At 25.1% G+C, this 21,917-nt stretch overlaps 1 protein-coding gene across 1 annotated transcript in view; it reads right to left on the minus strand.

Annotated features, from left to right (window-relative positions):
• The window catches only part of LOC117178580 (collagen alpha-1(I) chain-like), a 120,582-nt gene that overhangs the window by 77,682 nt on the left and 20,983 nt on the right, over positions 1 to 21,917 (minus strand). Inside the window, exons 6-9 of the mRNA XM_033370007.1 lie at positions 20,412 to 20,843; positions 15,268 to 15,696; positions 3,884 to 4,095; positions 3,614 to 3,791 (exon numbers count right to left, since the gene is read on the minus strand). Of these exons, the coding sequence (XP_033225898.1) occupies positions 3,614 to 3,791; positions 3,884 to 4,095; positions 15,268 to 15,696; positions 20,412 to 20,843 (1,251 nt within the window). The remainder of the gene's footprint in view (positions 1 to 3,613; positions 3,792 to 3,883; positions 4,096 to 15,267; positions 15,697 to 20,411; positions 20,844 to 21,917) is intronic.

Consider the following 21,917-nt stretch of genomic DNA (forward strand, 5'->3'; position numbering starts at 1 on the left):
AGATTAATTTAAAACCAAAAAGATACATTTTTAATAAAACAGTTTCACTTTAAAACAGGTAATTTATTTTCAATTAAAAAGATTACTTTTTAACGAAAAAAAAAAGAATTTTCATACAAGAAGATTAATTTTCTACCAAAAAATACGATTTTTTCACAAAATACAATAAAAATAGTTAAATTTTTACTTAAAAATATAAAATGTCAACCAAAAATTGAATAAATAAATTTTTAGTTCAAAAAAATTAAATTTTCAACCAAAAATATGAATTTTGAAGTGAAATGATGGATACTCAATTCCATTATTTACATTTTCAATTTAAAACATAATAATTTTTAAAAAAATGTTTAATAGTTACATTTTCAAACGAAGTGATGCATTTTTAACTAAAACGATAATTTTTTGACCAGAATAATTGAATGTTCAACCTAAAAAATGAATTTTATGCCAACAAAGACAAATTTGCTATTTAAAAAATAATTTTTCAACCAAAAATTAAAGAAATACATTTTTAAGTAAAATTATAGAATATTCAATACGAATAGTTACATTTTCAGTTTAAAAAAAAAAGAATTCTTTCCAAGAAAAAAGCAAAGAATTTTCAAAAAATAATTACATTTTTAAACAAAATTATGAATTTTCAACTAAATTTATGAATCTTCAATTAAAGTAGTTGAATATTAAACTAAAACGAATTTTAAACTGAAAAAATGCAATGCAAAAATTAAACAGTTGAAGTTTTAGTTAAAGAAATTGACTTTCAACGAAAGCGATGAGTTAAAAAAAAAAGATTCGTATCATTACATTTTTAGTCAAAAAGAACTTTAATTTTCAACAAAAATTTTACAATTTTTAACAAAGTGATGAAATATTAACTAAACTGGCCAATCTTCAACTGAAATATTTTATTTTTCAACCAAGAAGATATTATTCACTACGAAAAAAAGAGAAATTATCAAAAAAGGCAGATCATTTTTCAACCAAAAATTGATGAATAAAATTGTTATTAAAAAAATTTGAATTAAAAAAAGAATTTTCAAAAAAAAATCCTTTCTACCAAAAAGACGAAATTCCAACTAGAAAAAAATAATAATTTTTTAATCAAAAATTAAACAATTAAATTTTTAGTTAAAGAAATTTACGTTCAAACAAAAAGATGAATTTTTAACTAAACTGATGGAACATTCAATTCAAACAGTTACGTTTTCAGATATAAAAAAATTATAATTTTAAACAAAATGATGAATTTTTAACAGCAATATTGGTATTTTCATCCTAAAATATGAATTTTTAACCTAGAAGATTAATTTCTAAGAAAAAGATGAATTTTCAAATTAAAAATATCATTTTTCAACCAAAAATTGATGAGTTAAATTTTTTTAAAAATTTGTAATAAAAAAAAATCAAGACAATGGTTACGATTTTAAACAAAGTGATGATTTTTCAACCAAAAAGATTAATTCCTACGAAAAAGGTGAATTTTGATAAATAAAAATTATTTTTCAACTAAAAATTGATGCGCTAAATATAAAGAAAAAAATTAATGTTAAAAAAAGAGATCAATTGTTATGTAAAATTACAAAATATTTCATTCAAATAATTAATTTAAAAAATTCAAAATAATGGTTGCAATTTTAAGCAGAATGATGAATTTTCAACTAAAATTATGCATCTTCAACTGGAATAATTTAATTTCCATCTAAGAAAATTAATTTCTACCAAAAAAGATAAATTTTGAAATAAAAAAGTTTATTTTTTAACGAAAAACTTATGAATTAAATTTTTATTTAAAAAAATTACTGTTCAACCAAACAGATAAATTGTTAACTAAAATCATAGAATGCTGAATACGAACATTTACATTTCAGTTTAAAAAAGTAATCACTTCCAAAAAAAAATCAAAACAATATTTACATTTACAAAGTTATGAATTTTTAAATAAAATTATGAACCTTCAAGTTTATTAGTTCAATATTAAATAAAAATATGAATTTTCAACCAAAATATAAACAATTAAAGTTTAAGTTACAGAAAATGACGTTCAACCAAAGAAATAAATCTTTAATAAAATTATACAATATTCAATACAAATAGTCAAATTTGTAGTTAAAAAAAAAATTATTTTCCAGAAAAAAAGACGAAAACAACGAATTTTCAAAAAATAGTTACATTTTTAAACAAAATTATGAATTTTCAACCAAGATTATGAATCTTTAATTTTAAAAGTAGAATATTAAACGAAAATATGACTTTATAACTCATATTATGAATCTTGAACCAGAATAATTAAATTTTTAACTAAAAAGCTTAACTTCTACCAAAAAAGACAAATTTTCTACTAAAAAAAAAAAAAACAAAATTTCAATGAAAAATTAAAAAATTAAAGTTTTAGTCATAGAAAATGACGTTAAACCAAATGAGTTAATCTTTAAGTAAAATTATAGAATATTTAATACAAATAGCTACATTTTTTTTAAATAATAAAGATAAAAAACAATACATTTTCAAAAAATAGTTATTTTTCAAATAAAATTATGAATTTTTAACTAAAATTATGAATATTTAACCAGGAAAATTAAATTTTTAAACAAGAAACTTAATTTTATGCCAAAAAAGACCAATTTTCAACTAATTAAAAATAATGTTTTAACCAAAAATTAAAGAATTAAATATTTAGTTACAGAATATATAGTTACATTTTCAGTTAAAAGTATATATATTTTTAAGAAAAAAAAACGAATTTTCAAAAAATACTTACATTTTTAAACTAATTAAACAAAAAATTTAATTTTAAGCTAAAATGTTGAATCTTTAACTAGAATAATTAAATTTTTAACTAAAATGATGATTTTTTAACCAAGAAAATCAATTTTATGCCAAAAATTACAAATTTTCAACTGAAAAAATAATAATTTTTCAACCAAAAATTAAACAATTAGAGTTTTAGTTATATTTTCATTTAAAAAATAATAATAAAGATAAAAAACAACAAATTTAAAAAAAATAGTTATTTTTTACAAAAAATTATGAGTTTTTAACTAAAATGATGAATATTTAATCAGAATAATTGAATTTTCAATCAGGAGGATTAATTTCTACCTGAAAAGGCGAATTATTATTTTAAAAAATTAATTATTATTAAAAAAGATAAATTTTAACTAAAATTATGAAGTATTCAATTCAAATAGTTACATTTTTAGTTAAGAAATTTAATTTTCAACCGAAAAAAATTAATTTTCAACAATATAGTTTAAGTTTCAAACGAAATAGTTAAATTTTCATTCAAAAGAAAATTCTTTTTCAGCCAAAGAAAAAAAAACGAATTTTTATCCAGATGCTTGAATTTTCAACTAAAAACAATCAATTTTTAACTAAAACGAGAATAGTTAAATTTCCAGTTAAAAAAATTAATTTAAAATAAAAAAGAAAGCACATTTTCAATAAAATACTTAAATACAATTATATACAGCTACTTTCGCAAACTAAAAATAATTTTATCAAATTTCATATTGCAATTTAAAAAAATAGGCACGCTTGCGAAAAAAATCCTTGTCCCAAAATTTCTAAATTTATTATTTTCAAAATTAAAAATTTCTAAACTACTTTCACTTACAGTTTGTCCCAATTTTCTTCCTTTCTCTGTTTGACGACTCGCGGAAAGCTGTCGCGCATTTTGGATAGTTTCACAAATTAGCGTATTTTTCGTTACAAACCTGACTGCCGAGTCAATTTTTGCTGGAAATTTGATCACATCATAAGCCAATTTTACGTTTGGAGGATCCCTGATATCTCTGCAATTTTTATATTAATATAAAGTTCAAGTATTTTTTTATAAACAAAAAATCCTTCAAAATGTTATTTCAACAAAATAATGAAGACTTACCGAAGATTTTCTTTGATAGGCTGAGGATTAATGTTATCCAAGGGAATAAACATTTCTCTGCCAAGCTTATTTTCTTTCAAAAATTGAATGCATTCTTTCGCAGTTTCTGTATCTTTTACAACAATAGAGTCGGAATATTTTTCGAAGATTTTCACAAACGCAATATTGTAGCGATGATCTTTCGGCTGACACAAATCGATTAATCGATCAATCTAAAACACGATTTTTTCTAAATCAAGAACCTCAGTCTAAAAAAATGTATATTTTATTCAAGGATGAAAATATAAACAATTTTAAGTCGAAAAAGTAAAAAAAATCACCCCAATTCCTCAATTTTCAAGCCTAACAGAAGATTTTTTTGAACAGCATTTCATTTTTAATCTGAAAATATAAATTTTTAACGAAATAATACATTTTAATTAGTTTAATTTTCTACCAAAATAGTTGAATTTTCAACCCAAAAAGACGCATTTTCGACAAAACATTTGGATTTTCAACCATAAATGTAGTAGTTATAATTTAATTTTTTTTAAATAAATAAAAAATATTGAAAAAGCATAAATTCTCAACGAAAATTGTATTGTTGACATTTCATCCAAAAAGGTGGATAAATTTTAAAACAAAAGCATCTGAATTTAAAGAAAAAGATGACTTTTCAGAAATATATAGTCCAAAACTCAACCGAAACCGAATTTTTTTTTGACAGTTGCATTTTTTGAAAAAAAAAATTTTGAGCTAAAAACATTAGAGACTTTTCAATTAAAATAGTTCATTTTTAAACCAACGAAAATGAATTTTTAAAAAATTAGTTCAATTTTTATATAAATGATGCATTTTAATCAAAAAAAAGATTGAATTTCTTCCAAACGAGAAAAATTTTCAAACGAAAAAGAAGAATTTTTAGCCCGAAAATATGAATATTCAACCAAATAAATGAATTTTCTAATTTAAAAAAAATATTAACAAAATAGTTACATTTTCTACTAAGGAGATAATTTTTTTTGCTGAAATGATGAAATTTTCAACCAAAAAGATGAATTTTTCGCCAATTTGATCATTTTTCTGTCAAAAAACATTTATTTGATACAAAACAGTTTAATTTGTTCAATAAAATAGATGAATTTTCTACCAAAAATATCTTCTTTTAACTAGAATGATAAATTTTAAACCAAATAGATGAAGTTTTCCCTAAAAATATTGAATTTTAATCAAAAAGACTAATTATGCTGCATAGTCTCGTCCTCTAGATCAATGGTAGTAACGCTAGTTGCTCGATCCAACTCACAGAATTTTAAAGCCGCGCGCGCAAAATCAATTCTCCACACATCCATTGGGGGGCGCCCCTTTTTGCCACGTACTCATTACGCTTTTCTGTGCGATCCAGCTCGCAAGTGCGTGGACGGTTTTCTTTATAAATTTCGGTCAGAATAAAGTGTTTCAAAATGAATGCCGATAGTAGCGAAAACCGTGACCCTGGTAAATCGTATAAATCGCGCGAGTGTGATATTGCTGCAGTGCTAGCGGAGCTAAAACATCTGAAAAAGAAGATTAATGAGACGGAGCGTCGATCGAAGCATCGTCAAAGGGATTATGAATAACGCAACTCTCGTTCAAGGCGGGATCGGTACAACCGGGAGCGTTATCCAAATAGAGATGCGTCACGTTCACGATCACGTTCACGGTCGAGTTATGATCGGTGGAAATCATCCAGAAACTGAGATTTTTTAGAGCGTGGTAAAAATGGCGGAGAGCGTGACTCGCCAGAATATTCTGGAAGAGGTACCCCAACCCACGACTATCTACATAGCTCAAGATCTCATCCCCGCGAAGTAGACGAATGGAATGACGGAGAACATTATCCACATTCTCGGAGAGGTGCGTCACGTCATTATCGTCACGATTATCGCGATTATCCTTCGAATTCTCGTAAAAGTCCTGCAAGAGGCGCCCATCCTCAAGATGGCGACGATAACGACTCGCGTGACAGGCGCCACAATCGTTCCAGATCCAGATCCATTTCTGTAGTCTCACGTAGGAATCTGTCTAGATCTTCTTCAGAAGAATCTGTGAACTCTAATTCGCAATCCGAGTCTATCGAAAGAGTAAAGTCAGATGAGGACAAACCCCGTTCGATGGATAATAAGATTGGACCGAGACCAGAAACTCTTGACCTACTTGGTAAAGAGTTAACCAAAAAAATTCGGACCAGAAATACATACAACGATTGTGGAGAAATGGTCGAACATTTTAAAATCTGGCATTCCTAAAGATGATAAAAAAGACCTTGAAGAGAAATATCTGACGGCAGCTAACTTCACAATGCTCAAGGCCCCCAATCTCAACCGAGAGATTAAAGAGTTGGCAAAAGGAATTTCCGTCAAAAAGGATAGTTTCCATGTGGCTTCGCAGAATCTACTGAGTGCTGGTATGCGATTGCCTTATGCCTTGATGAATTATTGACCCGAAAGGAGGTAGACACTGACTCCTTAATAAGTCGTCTAGGAGATTCGGGGAGAATATTAGTAGAACTGCACCACGCTATGTCAATCACAAGGCGAATCACTATAATTAGTAGTATCGATTCACTTGACCCTCTTGTGAAAAGTGTGGCTATTGATTGTGCAGTGGATGATCAGTTGTTCGGAGAAGACTTCTCAGAACGCTTCAAAAAGGCTAAGGCGCTGGAAAAGACGAGTAAAGAATTCGTAAAAACAACCGAATCGGTTAATAGCGGACGACAGTCTGACGTTAAAAAGGATGCATTAAATGCTGACAATTTTAGAAGACAGACCGGTAATTTAAACTGGAAAACCCCTCTCAGGCGAGCTGGCTTCAAGGGGTTCAGGCCAAATCAACAGGGAGGGCGGAAGTACCCATCTCAACAACAACCCAAAAATTACCAGCCCCGTCGTTCAATAACGTAAGTAGGCCAGCAGGTCGTTTAAGAGATTTTCTTGGAAACTGGAAATATATTACGTCAGATCATTTTATACTCCAATGTATTTTAGGTTATGAAATTCCATTTTTTTCTATTCCTCACCAGAAGCAAATACTAAAAGAAACTCCAATGCCTTTAGATGAGAAGCTATATTATAAAAAATCTGTAAATAATTTAATTGAAAAGGGAGCCATATCAGAATGTACTTTTCTCAACGGACAGTTTATTTCCTCCTATTTTTTGGTAGACAAACCTGATGGTCAAAAAAGGTTTATTTTGAACTTTAAAAATTTAAATAAATTTATTGTAGCTCCTCATTTTAAATTGGAAGACAGGAAAACTCTTAGCAGTTTCTTATGTAAAAATGCCTATCTAGCCAGTATTGATCTTAAAGATGCTTATTTCTTGATCCCAATAGCTAAACCATTTAGAAAGTATCTGAGATTTATTTTTGATGGAAGTTTCTATGAGTTTAATTGTGTTCCCTTCGGACTGTGCACTGCACCATTCATTTTTACAAAACTAATTAAACCTATTGTCCAAGACCTCAGATCTAAATCCCTTTTATCAGTAGTGTATCTAGATGACTTTTGTCTAATGGGGAAAACGAAAGACGAGTGTTCGAAGAACATTAATATAACGCGAGAAAGGTTAGAATGTTTGGGTTTCTTGCTAAATGTCAATAAATGTAACCTTGAACCACTTAGAAAGGTGAAATTTTTAAGTTTTATATGGGACACAAGAAAAATGACTATTGAATTAATCGAGGAAAAAAGAAAAATGATTTTAGATTGGGCAACAGAAATCAGTCAAAAATCCTCTTGTAAAATCAGGGAATTAGCTCAATTTACTGGCACTTTGGTAGCAGCCTGTCCAGCCGTTCAATATGGTAGCTTGTATACAAAAAACCTGGAACGAGAAAAATACCTAGCTTTACAGTCCGCGAATGAAAACTTTGAAAAGAGGATGGCACTGCCTTCTAGTATCTTAGGTGACATAAAATGGTGGATAAAAAATGTTATGACTATTAATAACCCTATTAGAACATTACGTTACAAGCTCGGGATTTTTACTGATTCGTCTTTAACAGGTTGGGGAGCAGTCTGCAATGGCGTGACAGCACATGGTTGGTGGAATTTAGAGCAGCAAAAATTGCATATTAATTCGTTAGAATTACTAGCTGCTTTCTATGGGCTCAAATGTTTTGCAAAAGATTTGAGTTCATGCGAAGTGCTATTGAGAATAGACAACACAACTGTCATAGCTTATATTAATAGAATGGGTAGCATTCAGTACCCTAAGCTTACAAAATTATGCAAGGAGATTTGGCAGTGGTGTGAAGAGCGACAATTATGGATTTTTGCTTCCTATATCAAATCATGTGATAACTCCATTGCAGACAAAGAGTCCCGAATACTGCCAAGTGAAAAGGAATGGAAAATATCCTCCGAGGGATTCAGAGAAATTCAAAAAGCTTTCGGTTTTTTCCAAATTGATTTGTTTGCTTCAAATAATAATGCAAAATGTGTGAGGTTTGCATCCTGGAAGCAAGATCCAGAAGCGTTGGCTATAGATGCATTTACTTTGAACTGGGCTTCTTATAAATTTTAGGCCTTTCCTCCGTATTCTCTCATTTTGAAATCTTTGCGCAAAATAATAGCAGACAAGGCTCATGGGGTTCTAGTGGTTCCTTTCTGGCCTACTCAGCCTTGGTTCCCACAGTTCAAATCACCTTAGTGGATGATTTGATTTATTTAGGTCCTGATAATAAATTGCTGTTATGCCCTTTTAGGAAAAATCACCCGTTGGCGAAGAATCTTATCCTGGCTGTAGGGAAATTATCAGGAGGTCGTATATAGGACGTGGCGTTCCAGAATCCTCTATTCCAATGGTTTTGGCTTCGCTATCTGATGGTACATTACAACAGTACGATAAGCCTATCAGACTTTGGTGGAAATTTTGCAGAGAAAACGAACTCTCTATGTTTAGCGCATCTGTCTCAGAAGTTTTGAGTTTTTTGTCTAAATTATCAGAGGGAATAAAAACATACGGCACATTACATAGTTATAGGTCGGCATTGTCACTAATTTTAATAGAGGATTTAGGCAACGATGCCCGATTAAAAAGATTCTTTAAGGGGATATCAGTTTTAAAACCCCAAAACGCGAAATATAACGATATTTGGGACCCGCAGTCAGTTTTAAGTTTTGTCTCGAAACTCTGGCCAAATGCGGAACTTAGTTTGGAAAATGTAACTAAGAAACTTGCTATCCTTATCGCATTAGCCGCGGCACAGCGTGTTCAGTCACTTTCAAAGATTAAGATAGGAAACATTCAAATAAAAGACGATTCGGTTAGAATTATTATTACAGATAGAATTAAAACATCGGGTATTGGTCGAGCACAGCCAATCCTAGAATGTCCCTTTTTTAAGGAACAACCTAGTCTGTGTGTTTCAAGTGTACTCAAGGAGTACCTTCATCGAACAGAAAACTTACGGCCGTTAAATACCGATACTTTATTATTAACGTTTAAAAAACCACACCGTGTAGCTACTTCGCAAACAATTAGTCGTTGGCTAAAAGAGATTCTGAATAAAAGTGGAATTGACATGAAAATTTTTACCGGGCACAGCACTAGACATGCCACTACCTCGGCAGCAGCTCGAAAGAGAGTTAATGTAGAAATTATTCGCAAAGCAGCAGGTTGGACTGCTAATTCAAATGTATTCGCTAAATTCTATAATCGCCCACTACGGGAAACGACATGTGATTTTGCGTCGAGTGTTCTGAATCCCTAATGTACAAACTTATAAATAAAGTGGAGATTCAAATCGCAAATCTGATGCTTTAAACAACTACAATTGATCTAGAGGACGAGACTATGCAGCATAATTGTACAATTAAACGAACTTACCTGAAGTGAAGTTCATAAATTATGCAAATACGTCTCGTCCGAATAGATCAAACCCTCCCTTTTCTTTCCCCTTATCCCTTGTATTTTGCGATTTGAATATCAAAAAAGCGTAATGAGTACGTGGCAAAAAGGGGCGCCCCCCAATGGATGTGTGGAGAATTGATTTTGCGCGCGCGGCTTTAAAATTCTGTGAGTTGGATCGAGCAACTAGCGTTACTACAATTGATCTAGAGGACGAGACGTATTTGCATAATTTCGATTGAACTTCACTTCAGGTAAGTTCGTTTAATCGTACAATTTTCTCCTAGAAAAATATGAATCCTCAACCAAAAAAGTGAATTTTTAACAAAGTAGTTACATTTTTAACCAAGTAATTATTTTTTCACCAGAAAACATAAATTCCCAACGAAAAATGTTGCAAATAATTCATAATTTAACCAAAAAGATTAATTTTGAACCAAAAAAGTTTAATTGAGAATCAAAAAGATGAATTTTCTACAATATATTTAAATTTTGTAATCCAAAATATAAATTTTCAACAAAAAGGTTAATTTTAAATCATAATAGTTGAATTTTTTACAAAATAGATTAATTTTTGTTACTAAAAAGATTAATTTTAAACCAAGGAGATTATTTTTATGGCAAAAAAGATGAATTTTTAGAAAAACAATTAACATTTTCAATTAAACAGATGAATTTTAAACTAATATGATAAATTCTCAACGAAGACTGTTATACAGTTAATATTTAAACGTAAAAAGATATGAACTTTAATTCAAAAAGAGTTGAATTTATCCAAAAATATGAGTTTTGCACAAATTAGTTGAATTCTCGACCCAAACAGATTAAGTTTCAAACTGAAAAATATGATTTTTAATAAAAAAAAAGATTAAATTTATGCCGAGTAGATGATTTTTTAAACAAAAATAGTGAAATTTTCATCATAAAATGACGAATTTTCAATAACATAGTTCAATTTTCATCCAGGAAAGATTAAATCTAAAAAAAATGTAATAGTTGATATTTTCGTTGAAAATTTTTTTTATTTTAAATCGGAAACATTTAAATTTAACGAGAACGACGAATTTAAATCAAGACAGATTTTTTTAGTGACGAAAGAAAAAAATTGAACCGAATTGTTGAATATTAATACCAAAAAAAAGATTTTTCTAAAAAACAGTTAAATTTCCAGCCAAAAAAGATGTATTCTTAAACAAAAATATAATTAGACTAATACATATTAATTTTCGGCCAAAAATATTTGAATTTTTCACCAAAAAAAAAAAATTTTTAACCAAAAATATAGTAGTAGACATTTAAAATTTTAAGAAATGTTATTTAGACATTTGTATTTCAAACGCACGACAAAAAATATCGGTCTCTTAAAGTTAAATATTATTTTAAAGGAAATAATGAAAATATTTTTGAATTTTTAATTTTCAAAAGTTAAGCTTAACAAACTTTTAACTCAGAAATTTTTCATTTGAATGCATAATAATTAATATGTATAAAATGAAACCTTAATTAAAAACAAAATATACCAATTTCCGAGGGAAAACACAAAATTATTAAAATATTCTAAAAATGCAAATTATGAATATTTTTGTTTTACATAAATAAATTCTTGTGAAAAACATTAACATAACCAGAAAACTATCGAAAATTAAAACTAGTGAAAATTAAACTTAAAAAAAACCTGTTAAAAATTATATGAAATTTTAAAATCTAATGATTTAAAAAAAACGTCTTCCTTTAATAAATATTAACATAACGAGAAAATGTAAAAAAATCGGCTGTCTTGCTTCAACATTAATGATTGTAGTTTTTAAATTCGAAATTTTTTAATAAAACGCGTAACCTAAAATTGTCCAAATTTGTGAATCGTCTTTAAAAACTTTAATTTTTTTTAGTAAAAATACAAATTAAGACGAAAAACACTAAAACAATCGAGAAATGTTCACAGAATCTAAATCTTGTTCGAATTATAATAGTTTTTGTTTTGAAATTCCAACCTTTTGTGTATAAAGCTAACATAATCTAAAATAGTTCAAAATTTGTATTAAAAAATGAATATAATCAGAACTAAAATAATCGAGAAATATTCACAGAATCTAAATCTTGTTCGAATTATAATAATTTTTGTTTAAAAATAGCAATTTTTTGTGCTTAACGCTAACATAACCTAAAATTGTTCAAAATTTATGAATCTTCATTGATTCTAAATCTTTATAAAATTATCATTATTTCTGTTTTTAAATAGAATTATTGGTGTAAAACGCTAACATAACATAATTATTGTTTTAAACTACCAATTTTATTACAAAACACTATAAAATAACCTTAAATTGTTGAAAGTTCTAAATCGTCTTTAAATTATAATTTTTATAATTACAAATTTCAATTTTCGACAAAACACACAAACATTATCCAAAACTATCAACAGATCCTAAGCCTTGGTTAAATTACAATAATTTTTATTTTTAAATACCAATTTTTGATGTGAAACACTAACGTAACCTAAAATTGTTAAAAATGGTTCAAAATTGTTTGAAAATATCTGTTCTGGTAGAATTCAACTATGACATTTATTGCTTGAAAAATCATATTTAAACAAAAAATGAAATAATTGGTTGAAAATTGAAATATTATGTTTAAAAATTAATTTTTTTTTTAAATTATAAATTTAGTTGATAATATTTTTTTGAAAATCTACCTGTTTAGCTGAAATTTCGTCTTTATGAGTTGAAAATTCAACTATTCTGGTAGAAGTTATATTTTCGGTTTGAAAATAAATAGAAAATTCTGTTTAAAATTCATATTTTTTAATTTTTTGAGAGTCATCTTTTTGATTTTAAATTTAAGTATTTTGTTAAAAAAAATCATATGTCTTAGTTGAAAATTAACGTTTCTGACTGAAGACTTAACTATTTATTTGAAAATTCAACTGTGTGATTGAAAATTATCATTTCTGTTGAAAATCAACAATTAGGAATTAGAAAATTTAGTTTTGTTTGTAAATAATTCGTCTTTATGGCCAAAATTTAAACAATTTTGTTGAAAATTCAAGTATTTGGTAGAAAATTCAACTGTTATGTACAAAATAATTTTTTTTAATTGGAAAATTAATTTTTCTTAAATGAAAATTTGACTAATGCATTTTTGGTTAAATAATTATCTTTATTAGTTTGAAAATTAAACTATTTTATTGAAAATTTATGTTATTTGTTGAAAATTCGTCCTTTTTGGTAAAAAATGTATCGATAAATAAATAAATAAATTTTCAATAAAAATGGATAAGTTAAACTTTCAGTTACAAACATTATTTAATTGTTGAATTTTAAACCAAAAAATACATTTTTAACTAAAATGATGAGTCTTTAACTGAAATACTAGAATTTTTAACCACGAAGATAAATGTTTTAACAAAAAATTAATTTTTTACAAAAAAAAAACAATTTAAAAACAGAACATAATTTTTTTCACAAAATAATTAAATTTAACATTAAAGGACAGAAATTTTAAACCAAATAGTCAAACTTTCAACTAAAAAAATCAACTTTTAACTGAAAATGGAATAGTTACATTTTTACTTGCAAAAATAATTTTTAGCCTAACTCATGAACTTTAAATCAAAACAATCAATCTTCAACTAAAATAGTTGAATTTTCAAACTAAAAAAAATTATTTTTACTGAAAAAAAAAGATAAATTGTCAACCAAAATTTAAATAATTAAATTGTAGGTTAAAAAATTAATTTTTAACCAAATAGATGAATTTTTAATGAAGGCTATGAAATATTCAACTACGACGATGAATATTTAAATAAATTAAATTATTCAGCTTTAGACTAAAATATGAATGTTCAACCAAGAAGATTAATTTTTACTAGAAAACAATCAACAAAATAGTTAAATTTTTCGGAAAAAAACTGTTTCATCCAAATAAAAAATAATTTTTCAATCAAATAACTCATTTTTCAACCCACTGAATGAATTTTTAATTAAAATTATGAAAAAAAATAATAATAATAATTTTTAACAGCAAAGTTCAGCTTTTAACCGAATAATTTTATTTCCAACCTAAAAAAGGAATTTTTAAATAAAATTATAAATATTTAACTGCAAAACTTGAATTTTTAACCGAAAACAATATTTTTTGACACGCAGATTAGCCTTTGAAGTAAAAGATGATTATTATTTAGATTAAATGATTCAATGTTTGACGAAAATATGAATTTTCAACCAAAAATATAGATTTCTACCAAGAAAGAAGACATTTTTAACTAAAAAATCATTTTTAAGAATTTAAAAGTTTAAAGAATTGTAACAAACGAGTTTAACTTTTAACCAAAAAAAAAATTAAAATACCAGTTAAATTTTTTGTTGAAATTATCATGAAGAATAGGAATTTTCAAATAAAAACATAGATTTTTACCAAAAAAGAAGACATTTTCAACTAAAAAATAATTTTTAATAAGTAAAGAGTTAGAAAAATTGTAATAAAAGAGTTAAACTTTTAAACAGTTTATTTTTATTTACAACCTAAAATATGAATTTTTAACCGAAAAGAAAAATATTTAAACAATAAATTTATCTTTTAAGGAAGATAATTTTATATTAAAAAATCCATTTTTTAAATAAAATGCGTGGATTTTCAACAATATAGTTGAATTTTGAACCAGGAAAGATCAATTTTCAACTAAAAAGGTACCAGTTGAATTTTCAGTTGAAGAAATTAATTTTCAACCAAACTGATGAATTTTCAACTAAAATTATGAATCCTCAAATGGGGTATTTAAAATTTTTATCGAAAAAAGCAATTTTTAACCAGAAAGATAAATTTTCTGTAAAAACATACGAATTATCCCCAAAGTACATAAATTTTCAAAAATATATTTTAATTTTTAAGTAAAAAATCTCAATCTTCTGTCAAAGAGTTGAAATTTCGTTTAAAAAAAAGATTAATTTTTCATTTAAGATCTAGCAGAAATCGATTTTCTTATGACAAAATTTGTTATGCTAAAAAAACATGAAAAAGATTTACAACGAAAAAACAGATTTCCAAATTACCTTCCTTTTTGGCTCATTCGAGTCAAAAATAACAAATGAAAGAAGAGGGAGAAAATAAATTTTCAACTAAAAGTAGAATACTTCTATTATCTCTGAAAAATCCTATTTTTCAAAAAAAAAAACGTATTTTCAGAAAAATAATTAAATTTTATAATGAACTAATTTTCAGATTTTGAATTTGACAATTAAAAACTTGAAATAAAATTAAATTATATTATGTGATTGAAAAGATTTTTCTTCTACAAATTTGTAAAATTCCCGGTAATAAAATAAATTTCCTGTCAGCTATTTCAACAAATGAAAAAATATTGCTTAATTTTATATTATATAATTAAAAAAAAATAAGCATGCTCGAAAAAATTTCCTGGCATTTCCAGATTGTCTTCGGCGCTAAAAAATTAATTATAAAGCAATCTTGAAGCTAGAAAAAATAGAAAAAAAAAATAAAATAAAATACACACCACTCCAGGAAAATTAGCAGACAATTGCTTTATGCAATTAGCCTTCTGTTCAGCTCTTTGTTGCGAATACTTATCATCCTTAGCATTTTTTAAAGTCTCTGTTATTTTGAATTTCTCATTTTGTAATTCCGGTAATTTTTTTTTAGCTTGAGCAATTTCCTTCAATAAAGTATCTCGAAAATTTTCCTTTTCGATCAAAAATTGTCTGTTTTTATCGAGCTGCTCTTTTAAAGAATCTTCTCGTTCTTTTACTTTTTCGAGATGCTCTTTAAATAAGTGAATACGTGCATCGATTTCTGACTTTTTTCGAATCTCGTTATCAAGTCTATCATTATCTTGTTGAAGCTCTCGCATTTTTGAGTCTAGTTGCTGATTATAGACTGAATTTTGCTTTCCTGCTTCCAGTTTTAGTCTGCTGTATTCCTGGAACTTTAAAAATAAAAATAAAATAAATGAAAATATTAATAAATATAAACAATATTTGGGCCGAAAATTCAAAAGTTGAGAATATTTTTAGGAATATTATATAATATTTTCTTCAATAAGAAAATAAATTTGATATAAATATTATAATTATCGAGTTATAATCACTTTTTTTATGTCCCCGAGTTTTTATTGAGTTAAATAGTTTAACTTCTATTTAAAAATGAAATAGTTCAATTTTAACGGAAAAAAAAGTTTGTTTACAAAATTCAAGAATTCTCAATCAAAAAGTTGAATTTGCAACTGAAAATGTAAATTTTAAACTAAAAAGATAAATTTTTAAATAAAAAGATTAATCTGCGAACAAAAAATAAGATTTTTCAATAAAATTGAAGAATTCTCAACCAAAAAGTTAAATTTTTAAGGAAGAAAGACATTATAAAATTTATTTTTAAGAAAGAAGTTCAACTTTAAAACGTAGTTGTTAATTTTCAATCAAAAAGCTGAAATATAAATTTTGGATAAAAAATACGAATTTTTAACCGAAAAGATTAATATTCTTTCGAAAAAAACGAATTTTCAAAACAAAATTAAAAAAATTCGAAATCTAAAAGTTAAATTTTCAACTAAAAATACAAATTTTTAAACCAAAAAATTAATCTGCCACCAAGAAATACGATTTCTCAATAAAATTGAAGAATTCTCAACCAAAAAGTTAAATTTTTAAGGAAGAAAGACATTTTAAAAATTTATTTTGATGAAAGAAGTTCAACTTTAAAACCTAGTTGTTAAATTTGGAATCAAAAATATGATTTTTTTAACAAAAAGATTAATTCTCTATCAAAAGAAAAGAATTTTTAATCAAATTTAAAAATTGTCCACCAAAATTCAAGAATTCTGAACCAAAAAGTTCAATTTTCAACTAGAAATATAAATTTTGAATAAAAAATACGAATTTTTAACCAAAAAGATTAATTTTCTATCGAAAAAATCGAATTTTTAACAAAATATAAGAATTCTCATTTCAGAAGTTGAATTTTCAACTAACAAACCTTAATTTTTAATCAAAAAGTCTACTTTATTACTAAAAAATACGAATTCTGAATAAAAATTAACAGTTTTCAACCAAAAAGTTGAATTCTCAAAATAAAACATGATTTTTTAAAATAAAAATCTAATTTCACTCTAAAAAATACTGATTACTTATTCAATTTTGAATCAAAAATATGCATTTTTAAATAAAAGGATTAATTTTCTATAACAAAAAAGAGCAAATTTTAAATCAAATTTAAGAATTCTCGATAAAAAATTCGAGAATTCTGTGCCAAAAAGTTAAATTTTCAAATACAAATATAAATTTTCAACCATAAAGATAAATTTTTAAACAAAAAGATTATTTTTCTGTCGGAGAAACGAATTTTTTAATCAAAATTCAAGAACACTCAATCAAAAAGTCAACTTTTCAACTAAAAAACATGAATTTTTAAATAAAAAGCTCATTTACTTTTTAAAAATACGAATTTTCAATAAAAATCAAGATTCTCAACCAGAAAATTGAATTTTCAATGAAAAACATGAATTTTTAAACCAAAAGGTTAATTTACTAATAACAAAGAAGAATTTTCAATAAAATTCAAGAGTTCTCAGTCAAAAAGTTGAATTTTCAACTAAAAAACATTAATTTTTATTTAAAAAATCTAATTTATTACTAAAAAACACGAATTTTCAATAAAAATCAATATTTCTCGATCGAAATTCAAGAATTATGAAACAAAAAGTTGAATTTTTAAACAAATATTAATTTCCTATCGAAAAAACGAATTTTTTAAACAAAATTCAAGAACACTCAATCAAAAAGTCAACTTTTCAACTAAAAACATGAATTTTTTAACAAAAAGGTTAATTTACTACAAAAAGAGGCATTTTTTAAAAAAAATTCAAGAATTCCTAATTAAAAAGTTGAATTTTCAAATAAAAAGATAAATTTTTTAACAAAAAGATTAATCTACCACCAAAAAAAAAACAATTTTTCAATAAAATTAAAAAATTCTCAACCAAAAAGTCGAATTTTTAAGAAAGAAAGACAATTCTTTTATTTGTTTTAAACAAAGTAGTTCCACTTTAAAACATAGTTGTTAAATTTTGAATAAAAAATATGAATTTTGAAACAAAAAGCTTAATTTTCTACCCAAAAAAACGAATTTTTTAAACAAAATTCAAGAATTCTCAATCAAAAAGTTGAATTTTCAACTAAAAAATCTGAATTTTTAAACCAAAAGTTGAATTTTCAACTGAAAATATAAATTTTAAAGTAAAAAGAAAAAGTTTTAAACAAAAAGATTATTTTTTTATCGAAAAAAAAGAATTTTTTAAACAAAATTCAAGAATTCTTAATCAGAAAGTTAAATTTTCAATTGAAAATGTAAATTTTCAACTAAAAAGATCAATTTTTATAGCATAAAATTAATTTAACACAAAAAAATACGATTTTTCAATCAAATTGAAGGACCTCAACCAAAAAGTTGATCTTTAAACTAAAAATAGAAATTTTCAACCAAAAAGAAAAATTTTTAAACAAAAAAGATTATTTTTCTATCGAATTTTTTAAAACGAATTCAAGAATTCGCAATCAAAAAGTTAAATTTTTAACTAAAAATATAAATTTGTAAACAAAAATATTAATCTACCACCAAAAAAGACGATTTTTCTATAAAATTGAAGAATTCTCAAACAAAAAGTTGAAAATTCAAGTTTTTGGTTAAGAATGCTGGAATTTTGCTAAAAAAATTCATCTTTTTGCTAGTAAGTTAATTTGTTTGTTTAAAAATGAAATATATTTTAATGTTAAATTGCATTCTTAAAAATGAAAAAATAAATTCTTTCTTTCTCAAAAATTCAACTTTTTGTTCTAGAATTCTTGAATTTTGTTAAAAATATGTCTTTTTCGGTAGAAAATTAATCTGTTCGTTCAAAAATTCATCTTTCTTAGTTGAAAATTCAACTTTTTGGTCGAGAATTCTTGAATTTTGTTAAAAATTAATTTTCTTTCGGTAGAAAAATAATCTTTTTGTTTAAAAATTATTCTTTTTGTTCAAAAATTCATCGTTTTTAGTTGAAATTTCAAGGTTTTTCATAAAAATGCTTGAATTTTGTTAAAAATTCGCTTTTTTTTTGTTTTAAAAAATTAATATTTTTTGTTACAAATTTAACAAATAGGTTTTAAAGTTAAACTGCTTGCTTAAAAATTTAAAAAAATTTTTCTATTTTTCTTGAAAATTCGACTTCTTGTTTAAGAATTCTTTAATTTTATTAAAAATTTGTTTTATTTCGGCAGAAAATTAATCTTGTTTTAAAATCCTTTTTTGTTCAAAATTCAACTTTTTGGTTAATAATTCTTGAATTTGGTTAAAAATGTGTCTTTTTCGGTAGAAAATTACTCTGTTCGTTCAAAAATTCATCTTTCTTAGTTGAAAATTCAATTTTTTGGTCGAGAATTCTTGAATTTTGTTAAAAATTCGTTTGCTTTCGGTCGAAAAATAATCTTTTTGTTAAAAAATTATTCTTTTTTAGTTAAAAATTCAAGTTTTTAGGTTAAGAATTCTTGAATTTTGCAAAAAAATCGTCTTTTTGGTAGTAAATTAATCTGTTCTTTCAAAAACACAAATTCTTTAGTTGAAAATTCAACTTTTACGTTCAGAATTTTTTAATTTTGTTAAAAATTTCTCTTTTTTGGTAGAAAAACAATCTTTTTGTTTTAAAATCCATCTATTTTAGTTGAAAATTCAAGATTTTGGTTAAGAATTCTTGAATTTTGCTAAGAAAAATCGTCTTTTTTACTAGTAAATTAATCTGTTAGTTTAAAAATTTATTTATTTTTTTTACTTTAAAATTCAACTTTTTGGTTGAGAATGCTTGAATTTGGTTAAAATTCGTTGTTTTTTTTGTAGAAAATGATGATTTTAAGTTACAAATTTAACAAATAGGAAAAATGTTCTTTTTTTCTCAAAAATTAAACTTTTTAATTGAGAATTGTTGAATTTTGCTTAAAAAAATCGCCTTTTTTGGTAGGAAATTCAAATTTTTGGTTAAGAATTCTTGAATTTTGCTAAAAAAAATTGTCTTTTTTGCTAGTAAATTAATCTTTTTTATTTGAAAATTCAACATTTGGTTGAGAATTTCTGACTTTTCTTAAAAAGTAGTTTTTTCCTTAACTTTTGTAGCCAAATTTCATATTTTTGATTTAATAATCTTGAAAGTTCAATAATTAAGTAACAGAAAATAAATTGGGTGGCAATAAATTGGCAACATAATTTATGGATCTTTTTGTTTAAAAATTATTCTTTTTTAGTTTGAAACTCAACTTTTTGGTTCAGAATTCTTGAATTTTATTAAAAATTCGTTTGTTCTTTTTTTGGTAGAAAATTAATCTTTTTTATTTGAAACTTCAACATTTTGTTTGAGAATTCTTAACTTTTGTTAAAAATTAATAATTTTCCATAGAAAATTAAATTCATCTTTTTGTTACAAATTTAACTAGTTTTTAAAGTTGAACTAATTTCTTAAAAATGCATTTTTTTATGACTCCAAAATTTTAGTTGAAATAATAAAAAAAAAATAAAGGCATCAAAAATTCTATTTAAATTGACACAAATTGTGATAATTTTTAATATTTAAATTAATTTTCTTATATTTATTATTTAAATTAATTAATAATTAATTACCTGTTGTTCATCGAAAGACGAGGGACTGTCCGGAGAGTCTGTATCACAAGAATCGGGATGAAGAGAAGCCAGCTCAGTTTCAACAATTTTTTTCTTCTCTTTCAGATCTTGAATGCTATTTCTATGAGGCTCAAAGTTCTTCTCATAGAATGCTAAACTTTTAGAGATTCTGACTTCATTTCCCGTCAAAGTTTGAATATTTTCTTCTTTTTTCATCAAACTGGCTTTGTTTTTATATAATTCGCCTTCTTCTTCCGCAATCTTTCTCTCCATTTGAATCTCGATTCGTTTCAAATTTGGAATCTCTTCTTTCAATTTGTCCCACCGACTTTCAGCTTGACTTCTCCTTTTATTAAGTTCTATTATTTCCTCTTCTATGTCTTTTTCCACGTGGAAAAGATTGAAGAGCTGCAGATTTATTTTCAAGTCTCTCTGAAATAATTAAAAAAAAGTAGAGGGCCACTCATTTACATAATATTTCAAATGCGCAAAAAATTACTCCTGAAGATTACGTTTTTAGTTATAAGTTTCAATATTTGGTTGAAAATGTTACAATTTTTTTAAAAAGCATCCTTTTTGGTTGAAAAATTAACTTAAATTCAACTCTTCGTGAAAAATTAACCTTTTGTTTAAAATTCATATTTTTTGCTGATAAGTAAACTGAAATCTTTTTTGGATAAAAACTTTTTATTTGGATTTGTCCTTTTAAATTAAAATGTCATAGTTCTCTCTTTTTTTTTTAAATTTAACTATTTTTTTTTTTAATTTACTTTTTTTTCAAATTTAATATTTTAGCGTTGAAAAGAGAACTGAAATCTTTTCTGGATTAAAATTTGAATATTTTGTCGACATTTTTTTGAAATTGAAAATTCATCTTGGTTGAAAATTAATTCTGTTTTGTTGAAATTTTAATAATTTCGTTAAAACTTTACTTTTTGTTTCAAATGGGACGACTGAAAAATCCCGAAAAATAAAATTCCCGAATAATCAAATTCGCGAATAATAAAATTGCCAAAAAATAAAAATACCGATATGGAAAATTCCCAAATAATAAAATACACGAATAATAAAATTACCGAAAAATAAAAATACCGAATTGGAAAATTGGCCAAAAAATAAAACTCGCCAATAATAAAATTGCCGAAAAATAAAAATACCGAATTGGAAAATTCCCGAATAATAAAATTCTCGAATAATAAAATTTCAGAATTATAAAATTCCCGAATAATAAAATTTACGACAGTTTATAATATTACCGAATTGGAAAATTCCCGAATTTTAACAATTAGAATTTTTTATAAATATATTTTATTGATTACAAATACAACAATAAGACATTAGTTTCAAAAATTATTTTTAACATTTAAAATTCCGAAGCTTATTTTTTGATTTAAAAATAGCAATAATTTTAAATAAAATATTTCTAGGTAACGCATGTTTTTTTAATGTTCACAGTATTTGAAATAATACAAAAAGCGTTCGCAAAAATAAAATTTCAAATTAATA

This window comes from Belonocnema kinseyi, chromosome 8, assembly GCF_010883055.1.
Source record: "Belonocnema kinseyi isolate 2016_QV_RU_SX_M_011 chromosome 8, B_treatae_v1, whole genome shotgun sequence".
In the NCBI taxonomy this organism is placed as follows: Eukaryota; Metazoa; Arthropoda; class Insecta; order Hymenoptera; family Cynipidae; genus Belonocnema; species Belonocnema kinseyi.